Source organism: Cucurbita maxima, unplaced genomic scaffold (assembly GCF_002738345.1).
Source record: "Cucurbita maxima cultivar Rimu unplaced genomic scaffold, Cmax_1.0 Cma_Scf00036, whole genome shotgun sequence".
NCBI lineage: Eukaryota > Viridiplantae > Streptophyta > Magnoliopsida > Cucurbitales > Cucurbitaceae > Cucurbita > Cucurbita maxima.
In genome coordinates, this window is record NW_019272052.1 from 257,342 (window position 1) to 267,593 (window position 10,252).

The 10,252-nt window shown below is 38.3% G+C and overlaps 2 protein-coding genes across 2 annotated transcripts in view; both read left to right on the forward strand.

Moving 5' to 3' along the window:
• Positions 1 to 553: 553 nt before the first annotated feature.
• LOC111468396 (cysteine-rich and transmembrane domain-containing protein WIH1-like) lies at positions 554 to 1,150 on the forward strand. The gene is made up of 2 exons (XM_023113601.1): positions 554 to 872; positions 967 to 1,150. The coding sequence occupies exons 1-2, from the start codon at positions 721 to 723 to the stop codon at positions 1,010 to 1,012; spliced, it is 198 nt and encodes a 65-aa protein (XP_022969369.1). The 5' UTR covers positions 554 to 720; the 3' UTR covers positions 1,013 to 1,150.
• A 1,778-nt stretch (positions 1,151 to 2,928) lies between these two features.
• LOC111468395 (callose synthase 7-like) overlaps positions 2,929 to 10,252 on the forward strand; it is a 24,591-nt gene continuing 17,267 nt past the window's right edge. The window contains 9 exon segments of the mRNA XM_023113600.1: positions 2,929 to 3,508; positions 5,782 to 5,882; positions 7,702 to 7,814; positions 7,899 to 7,986; positions 8,067 to 8,177; positions 8,269 to 8,427; positions 8,940 to 9,029; positions 9,144 to 9,235; positions 9,571 to 9,694. Of these exon segments, the coding sequence (XP_022969368.1) occupies positions 3,298 to 3,508; positions 5,782 to 5,882; positions 7,702 to 7,814; positions 7,899 to 7,986; positions 8,067 to 8,177; positions 8,269 to 8,427; positions 8,940 to 9,029; positions 9,144 to 9,235; positions 9,571 to 9,694 (1,089 nt within the window). The 5' untranslated portion in view covers positions 2,929 to 3,297.

The following is a 10,252-nucleotide window of genomic DNA, read 5'->3' on the forward strand; positions in this document are numbered from 1 at the left end:
TCTTTTTTTTTTTTTTTTTTTTTTCATCCATCTATTAATAATAATGGATAATTCAGGTTCTGGGATTTTTGTGTTCCTTTTTACATATTTCAAAGTTGGGCGGCTATCCACGAGTTGTACCATTTTTACGACTTTATTCATACCCCAAGAGCTTGCTTCCCACCTTCTTTCTCTCGCCCTTTTGACTAAAACTAAGCCGCCTTTTCTCTCTCTCTCTCTCTCTCTCTCTCTCTTTAATTATTATTATTTTATCTGCTTTGCAATTGATGCCCGTGTCCATCATATATTTCTCGCCTAAACCAAACAAACTTGGGCATATTTGTCAAAATTATGTATATATGGGCTTGGGCCAAACTACTGTGAAGGCCCAAATTAACCTCTCCAACCCAACCCCGTCTGGCCCATATATGAATAATACTCAAACCTCAATACCAGACGTCCACGTCATTCGCGAGAAAAAGGGAGACGGTAAGACCTTTCAAGAAACTTCCACAAACGCGTTTGATGAAATTTCTTCGCCTCTGTATGAATGATTCCACCGCCCTTTGGCGTTTCTTCCATTTCCATGCATTTTCTGTTTTCACACACAATTTATTCATATATAATCTACAAACGCCATGGCTTCTCCTAACTTGCATTCGAATCCCATTCGTAAACTCCATCGTATCTCTGCGATTCTCAGCTTGGTTACCGGCGTGTCGTTGTCGTTGATTTCCCGTCATGAGTCAAGAAATGGGCAGTAAGTTAGAGGCGGGGCCTTATGTTGCAGCTCCACCCCCGGTTGGGTATCCGGTGAGAGACGGCCCAGAGTACCCTCACCAAACTTCTACGCCACAGACGCAGTCTAGGGGAGATGGGTTCTGGAAAGGATGGTCAGTCTCTAAGTTTTATTACTTCATAAAATTTTTGTTAAATTAGATGATTGATTCACTGAACTTGTGGTTGTGTTTGATGTGTGTTTTGTAGCTGTGCTGCGTTGTGTTGCTGCTGGGTGTTGGACTGTGTGTTCTAAGAGTGACGGGGTTGGCTATTGGATGAGACCCATTTATTTATTTTTTGTTATTCTTTTATTACATACGCTTTCTTGTTATTCTGTATTATTCTATTTTCTGTGTATTAATAAATAAATTTTGTTATATAATTCAGTTCATATTTTCTATTATTTCGTAAAAAAATTGTAAATTCCATTACAAATATCTCTAATAGGTTACAAAACTTAAGCTTCGGTGACAAAAGAATGTAATTTTTATTTCGTGTCCATGGTTAATTATTAATAGTCATCTTTGCTGAATTAGTATTTAAATGTCTATTATAGAATGAGAAATGTGCACAAATAGCTATCATAGGCTCCAATATGAACGGCGGATGGGAGATCCCACGTCAGTTGAAGGGAGAAATAAAACTATTACGTTAACTAACGGGCCAAATAGGCCTTATCTGCTAGCAGTGGACTTTGACTGTTACAAGAGCAAGTATAGACTTTGGGTGTCACAACCTAACATTAGTTGTGCCCCAAATAAGTCATTGAGCACGATGACTAGTTTAAGTGGGGGAGAATGTCACAACTTAACTGTGAAGATAGTAAGTTGTGACCCTCACGTTGCGACAAAAGAAGCAGCGACCCTCAAGTGGCGCCCATCTGGACATGCGAGGGCCTAGACAAGCGGCATGATGCGACCGAGGAGAACAGTGCAGCATCTAACACACCACACGGAGTGGGCATTGAAGACAAGTTGAGATATAAGCAAGATAGAGACATTAAATAGACAAGAGGGGCAAAGATAGGCTTGTTGAAGGGTCAGGTAGGGTCTCAAGCCTTAACCTCGAAAGTCGGGGTTTCGAAAGGAATTTGGGTATGTGATTCTGGAGTTAAGTCTGTACATATGAAATATGAATGCTTGCCAAGTTTAGTGTCAATCAGACACAGGACGAACGCTGCACACACGATACCATATGATCGTTTACCAAAATCATGGCTATGCTTGGAATATTGAAAATGGCTCAAAATGTACTGTTGGTGTACCATGGTGTTAGCACTTGGCCTTATGGCCTAAGTGAGCTACCTTGTGGCACATACGTGTGTCACAGTGTGGGCGAGTGTCTCGGGCGACTTACTTTGAAATGGGTTTTTCAAGGACAGTACCGGGCGGCACGAGTGTTATGGTATTGCGCCCCAACCCACATGTTGGAGGTTGCTACGTACACACGCTATCCGGCACGAAATCCGTTAATGACACGACATGGGCACGGGAGGGCCAATGCCTCGATAGAACCTGAATGGATCGATGTTCGGGAAGTCTCGAGGAGATGAGCGACACGCGGGCCCATTCTCAATAGCATGAATGAACGAATTGCGATGGTCGACGACATCCCGAGAATTGGGATTGGGTCAAGACATATGGACCATATCGATGAGGATCGAGATGACAAGATGAGATGCAACGTTGCATTGAGAGACCTTGGGCCCGAGCAAAGATAAGGTCGAGCTGAATGATAATAGGCCTCTAAGGGGAGAGAAATATTCGTTATAAAAGTGCGGAAATCTATTAAACATGTTTTAATAAAATCGCGAGGCTGTAACTAGCCAAAACAACCCCCTCGAAAGTAAACCTATGCATTGTTGGCTAAAAAGATCAATTTCGAAATTTTAAACTAAAACTAAATAAATAGATAGAGAATGAAAGAAAAAGAAAAAGAAAATATTGAATGTTATAATTTCCCTTTAAATTACGTGGGTAATTATGTAAGTTCAGAAAGTTCATATTCCTTGGACTAAAAAAAAAGAAAAAAAAAGTTCACCTTCTTGGCTGTTGGCGCCAGAAAAAAGGAGCGAGAGAGCAAAATAAAAGCAAGTCTGAAACATTGCTGTTGTTCTTCAAAGCTTATTCTCTGATCCATTCTGTCTCCAACCCGAGAAAAGCGAGGTACACAAATTACTGAAAGGGCTCTGTCTTCTTCCCCAAAAGCATCAGCCAAAGCTAAAGGGCCATTTGACACCCTTTTCGCCCTCAATTCCTTCTCGAACTCCAAAGCATTTCAATCATCCAACGTACAGTTCCAATTCTTTTCTTAGTCTCGGAGCAATCCAAAAGTTCCCCCCCTTCCGATTGCCCCACCTCACACTCAAAGCATCTCTCCGCTTCCTTCTTCTATACTGCATAAACATGCTCCTCCCCGCTTTCTTCCGCATTCCCACAAACTTACACTCACCCACACTTACTGAAAATTTGACTGGTTTATCAAATCCATCAGCTGGAAGAATTACTAGATTGCTGAGTTGGTTTGCGAAGCCAAGTTATGGCGAGTTCCAGTGGGAGCAAGAACGAGGTGGGCCCGCCTCGTTCCTTGTCTCGGCGGGTCACGCGAACGCCCACTCGGTTGGTTGAGTTGCCCGAGGACAATCCCGGTATTGACAGTGAGCTAGTGCCATCGTCGCTCGCCTCCATTGCCCCCATTCTCCGTGTGGCCAACGAGATTGAGACTGAAAATGCCAGAGTCGCCTATCTCTGTAATCACTCTAACCAAAATCATTGCATGAATGCCACTCTTCTTAGAGACCGATTGATTTTAGTATATGACATTTTCTCATGCTCTTGTTACATTGTAGCAAATGGTTGAAGTCGTGACATAGCTTACTCTTTTGCTTGAATTTTCTTGATCATTCGATGTTTTTTTTTATGATTTGTTTCTTTGTTTTCCCCCTAACTTATTATGGTGGTGGGAGTGGAGGGAAGTTGACCTGAACTTTCGATACTGCTACTAATGCCTGCAAGAACAAACCATTCCTCTCAATAAGAAATGCGAAAGTAGGAATAAAGAGAAGTAAGACGATGTTAGTGCTTTGGTTTAGGAAGTCTCCGTGTCATCACCAGAGAGAACGGTTGTGAAGAAGCCATATCAAACTATACACAACCAGAAACTACTGAATAAAACAATCTAGCCTCTACATTGTAAACTTGGAGACTTAGTTTTGAACGTTACGCCTTACATTTACTGGGTGAGGATGGAACCAATATGTTGATTAGCTAAAATTATGAAGAAAATGAATATAGAAGCACAAATCTTGTGTAGATGTAAGATGTAACTGGATGGGTTGTTTTTTTAACTCTTGTCCACCACAATAATCTGCTAGGATCATTAGCTTTGGAAGTGGAGCAGTTTTTCAATGAAATCATTTTGTACCTTGAAAAAGAAACTCTGGATATGACAATTTGACACAGGTATTGTTAGATGATACAAGAATATACAGAAAGAGGTTAGTTGGCTTTTTAGATGCTCATCTCTTCATCATCCCTCCAAATGGAACCAAACTTTTAATTTTGTACTCCGACAATGCCATCTGTCATTCCCAAGGAATTTAACGTTATTTTTTTTGCCCGTCTAAATGAAGGTGCTGAAGAAAGTGAAAGTGTGCATCCAAGTTAAACAAATAGTATAACCGTTTTGAGAGCCATATTAATATGACGAATAAAGAATCATTGCCAAAAACTTGAGCTCAAGGTGTTGGACTTCAGAAGACCTCAAAAATGGCACGGAGGATTTATCACCTGTTTTTGAACCACTTACTGGTCACCCACTGTCTATTTATGTTGTGCCTGATCATTAGAATACAAAATTTGACTCTCTTGAACTTGTATGCTTCTGTTTTATTCTTCACTTCCTTATTTTCCATGAGCAGGTTATTCGTGCTTGTTTTTGTCCAACTGATACTTGAGACACTCAGCTGTTAACTTCCATGAAGTTGTCTTTTAAGGATCACATTTGGACTTACTTGCATTCTAGCATCCAACTTCACAACTCACACGCTTGGGAGATCAATTGGAGCTCCATTTAAGTTGTATCAGTGACAATATAAAATATAACCAATATAGGGAGCAACGTGATACTGGTCTGGTGATTGATTTTGTGCCTACAATCACATCCAAATAACATCAACCTACAAAATAGTGATTTTGTGCTGATGAGGTTGACTAGACCATACATTCAATTTTTCTTACAGTGGCTCATCCGTGATTTTTGAGACAATGCCTATGACCCAGAATAGAATGGGGTTTTAACTACAAAAATTTTCATGTCTTCAGTGATGGTTAATTGAAGAGGCAGGGATGGTTTTTCTTTGCCACCACCATTCCTCTCTCTCTCTCTCTCTCTCTCTCTCTCTGATTTAGTTATCATCGCAAGGCAAGATTGTAACAGTGCCATCACTTGAACTGTAGGACTCCAATGATTCTTTTTCCGCCTATTATGACATTTCTAATCGCTAGAATACAATAATATGGCTTCATTGAATCATATTGGCATACATAAGACAGGTTCTTCCTTCATGCCAAGCATCCAAACCGTGGAGTTTGCAAGCGATTGTGTCAAGTGAATATTGACTTTGTAAACTTTTAATGTGCCTCTTTGTCCGTTTAGCCCCCTTTTTCATAATACAGGAGTTATATCTACCTAGTAGTCTACTGTGATATGAGTGGAAGAGCCCGCTTCTCATGAGTTGGAGAGCATGCTGAATGGATATTGAAAACTTTCATCTATTAACTCCCTCCTGCTGTTCAATTTTTTACCTTTTATCTTTGATCAGTAACATACTTGCAAAAAGTTTCCTTTGCGTAACTTCTTGTTCTGCAGATTTAGTACAAGAAAATTACATCTGGATCTTATTATAACTGTGCCCATGTTATTAAATGGATGGTGCAGATGATTTTGCTTTGATTCCTTCTTCAGTGATATTTAGCTAAAACCACGATTGAAAATTGTATTCCTTGTTACTTTTATTTGTAGGCCGCTTCCATGCATTTGAGAAGGCTCATAAAATGGATCCAACATCAAGTGGACGGGGTGTTCGACAATTCAAGACTTATTTGTTACACAGACTTGAAAAGGTATACCTTTTAATATCAAGCGTTTCTAGATATGGTCATTAAGTTAACTTTAATCCGCTCAAGTTTAGTACTTTCTAGATTTGGTAAAATAAGCAAACTTTTAATCAGTTGAAATTAATTACTTAAGCCAGTTAGTTACATTAATTTTTTTTTTTTTTTTTTTCCAATTTAAAGAATATGAAGCATAGACATTTGAGTGTTGGCAACATGTTTGTTAGAGACTCCAACACTTATTGACACAATAAACATGCTAGACATCAGTTGAGCAAATTCAGCCCCCAGAGGGAAGGGCTTGTTTGGTAGGGCTTGGGGGTCTCTCAGTCATACCAGCTTAGAGGTCCTAAGTTTGAAACTTCGGGTAAGCTTAATACCAAAAACCCTTGATGTCTCCCAAGCCGGGGCTTTGGGGCAGGTGGAGTTGCCATGGGTATAGGAAGCAAAGCTCCAACTCTCAGTTAAAAAAAAAAGGCACAAGTTGAGCAAATTGAATACAACTGCAACCCTTTTTAGATACATGTTAACGTTGTTGTGTAAGTACAATAGACAGGTGTTTTTGAGACTCATGACAAACCATCATTAGATATACGAACTAGATTATTCCAACTTTTATTTAAACAAAAATAGTGATATAGAACAAAATAATAAAATTTGAGAGTAAAATATATCAACTTCATGTTGCTAAGGACATAAATACATACACTTATTGACTTTGAGTTTTCTTCTGGTACAAAAATAATATGAAATTTAAAGTGTCATATTCTAATAAACATGTCCTTTTCATGTCTATGCCTTAGATTTTAAGAAAATAATGTGTCATCGTGCTACGTCCATATCCATATTTCACTCAAGTTAATTACTTAAACCATTAATTTGTACAGTTTGAATCCCTTTTCTTTTTTTCATTCTTTGTTTTTTTTTCTTTTCTTTCTTGATGATCACTACGAACTATCATGCTTCACACTCTTAAAAATTCAATGCAAAACATCACACCATGTGTGGTTAAAAGTTTCCTGCATAATTTTTCCTCCTCTTCCCTGCTATTTATCATCTTTCGGAACCACAATGTTTCATCACTAAGCATCCATATGAATAATGCCTAATTTTTTAAGAAGCTTTTGGACACATATATGTTATATTTTCTCCTCAGGTGAAATGTGCAATTAGTTTCTCAAGTTTCTAGTTTTTGTATGATAAAAGACTTTTTCAAGATTTAAAGATGATGCTTCATGCAGTGTAACGACCCAGGCCCACCGCTAGCAGATATTGTCCTCTTTGGGCTTTCCCTTTCGGGCTTTCCCTTTCGGGCTTCCCCTCAAGGCTTTAAAACGCGTTTGCTAGGGGAAGGTTTCCACACCCTTATAAATGGTGATTTGTTCTCCTCCCCAACCAATGTGGGACATCACAATCCACCCCCTTTCAGGGCCCAGTGTCCTCGCTGACACTCTTTCCTTCCTCCAATCGATGTGGGACCACCCCCAAATCCATCCCCTTTGGGGCCCAGTGTCCTTACTGGCACACCGCCTCGTGTCTACCCCCCTTCGGGGAACAGCGAGAAGGCTGACACATCGTCTGGTGTCTAGCTCTAATACCCTTTGTAACGACCCAGACCCACCGCTAGCAGATATTGTCCTCTTTGGGTTTTCCCTTTCGGGCTTCCCCTCAAGGCTTTAAAACGTGTCTGCTAGGGGAAGGTTTCCACACCCTTATAAATGGTGATTTGTTCTCCTCCCCAACCAATGTGGGACATCACACGCAAATAACATTTGATTGATTGAAGACATGAATCAAAGTGATCATTGCAAAATTGTATTTGTTACAGGAAGAAATTGAAACACAACCAAAACTTGAAAGACATGATATTCAAGAAATTCAGGCTTTTTATCAGAAATTCTATAAGCACAATATTGAAGAAGGAGAATATACCAAGCGACCGTGAGTTTCTTTTTCCTTCTTTCACTTGTCATACTTTTGGTTTGCACACTGTTTACACTCTTTGATTTCCTTTGAGTCTTGAAGGGAAGAGATGGCTAAGATTTATCAGATAGCGACCGTATTATATGAAGTACTAAAGACAATGGTACCTGCATCAAAAGTTGATGAAAAGGCATGAGTCTTCAAACTTTCCATTCAATAAATAATTCACCCTAAAAATCATGAAATAATTTGTTTGATTTGTCGTCACAGACAGAGCAATATGCCAAGGAGGTCCAAAGGAAAAAAGATCAGCATAAACATTATAACATTCTCCCCTTGTTTGCTTTGGCGGTTAAACCAGCTATCATGGAACTTCCCGAGGTTAATATCAGAAGTCTATATGATATTGTGTTTGCTTTAGTTCACTACTTAATTTTTGTGCCCTATACTTGCTTTCATCATTATTGTGTAGATTGAAGCAGCAATTGAAGCATTAAAGAAGGTGAACGATCTTCCAATGCCCCAAATTCATTCAACCAGCAATCCTGATGAAAATCCGTCCATGCTAACAGAGAGGGTGAAACCTGTAAATGATATCCTTGATTGGCTGTCCTCTATTTTTGGGTTTCAGGTAACTTTTATTTTGGAGGCTTTAGTTACAATGGAATTTCTTTTAGTGCTACTGATTGTTGCTTCTGGAGGTAATCTGGCTCTAATCTCAATATCATTGGAGGGCGTTTAGGGTTTATTTGATATTTGATACAATATCAAGTCTTAGTTTCTTATAGATAGGGAATTGTGAATTTGTGATCCAATTTCCAAGCTCTATACCATGCATCCAATCATCTGCAAATTTGACTCAGGACTGTTTACTGCCTTTTCATTTGTCCTGTTATTTGTGCCAAATAAGGTTTTGAAAGTTCACATTGGGGGTTTTCCATGATAATTGAGATTGATTTTTCTTCTCTTTAAATAAAAAATCGATGTTTTATTATTATTATTATTATTTTACTTTCTCCAGGTTAAAATTCTTTTAGATTTGTTACGCCCAACTTTAGTGAGTCTAGTTGTGTTACTATTTGGATATAGTAAAAGGGAAGGTAAGATCTGCTAACTTCTATTATTTCTTCTTTGGATATGAAGAAAGGAAATGTAGCAAACCAGAGGGAACACTTAATTCTGCTTCTTGCAAATATTGATATAAGAAATAAGAATCTGCAAGTTCCTCATCAGGTAAATCATTTTGCAGATTTGCGATATTATGTACTGTTGGGTCTATGATGTGATCTTAATTTGCTATGAATATCCATATCTGCATCTCATTTTAATATTACTTGCTTGATGCAGCTAAAAAGTGGAACAGTACAACAACTGAGCGAAAAAATCTTTAAGAACTATATTTCCTGGTGTAACTATCTTCGATGCAAGCCAAACCTTGGGTACGTCTTATTACCATATATAACGTCAACATTAATTTATGTCAACATTAAATTTCATTCATTCTGTCATCTGTGTTTTATATTGTTATTATATCAACACTTACACTATTTATGAATGGCTTTATTTATTTATTTTAGAATTTTTTTGACATCATATGGATGTTTTTATTTAAGCATGTATTTTTACATTATTACATATAATTTGTGTTAAATTCATTATGCAATTTGAACATTTGAGAGCTACTACCAAGTTCATTGTTTATGTATTTGGGTTCCCTCTTGGTCATCATTCTTGCAGCTTATCTACTGGGTAAATTGTCTACTTTACCTTTCAGGTTTCCTCATAACTGTGACCGGCAACAGTTGCAGCTTATTTATATCGGACTTCATCTTCTTATCTGGGGTGAAGCTTCAAATATTCGCTTCATGCCTGAATGTTTATGCTACATTTTCCACAATGTATGTGTGTTTTCTTATTACGTTGTTATTCACTTATAATATCTGATGAATTTATGTTTATTTGTTAGTTCTCAAAAGCTTGGTGCCCTTGATGTCATTAGAATATCAAATAAAATTGCTGTTTCTGTCACTACTATTTATTAGCGCCATCTTGACCTGATCATGAAAAACTTACCTGATTATGACTAGTTTAGTACTATTTCCATAATCATCATTATTCAGAAGTCTGAATAGCCTTAAAATCAATAATAGATTTTTAGGTTCAATTTTTTCTGAAGAGTTATGTTCAGCATTCATCTTTTCCTGCAAGTTAGGTCACAGTAATATGTCCACAGGGAATTACATAAATGATGAGACAAGGTAATGATACAGGGTGAAGACTGAATTTAACTCCAATTTTACATGGTAAGCTAGTTAACAATTAATTGCATTGGAGCCAACAAGTGATTGGTCCATGGGCTTTACGTAGATGCCAGCAAGTTAAGGGAGTTGGAGGTGAGGGATAATTTCAGAAGCATGACAAGAAACAGGAGGGGGGAAGGCCATGCGGTTGCGGGG

Coding starts and splice junctions, on each gene's coding strand:
- LOC111468396 (XM_023113601.1), top strand. CDS start 721: ATGAGTCAAGAAATGGGCAGTAAGTTAGAGGCGGGGCCTTATGTTGCA. Junction 873..966: donor GATGGGTTCTGGAAAGGATG/GTCAGTCTCTAA, acceptor TGTGTTTTGTAG/CTGTGCTGCGTTGTGTTGCT.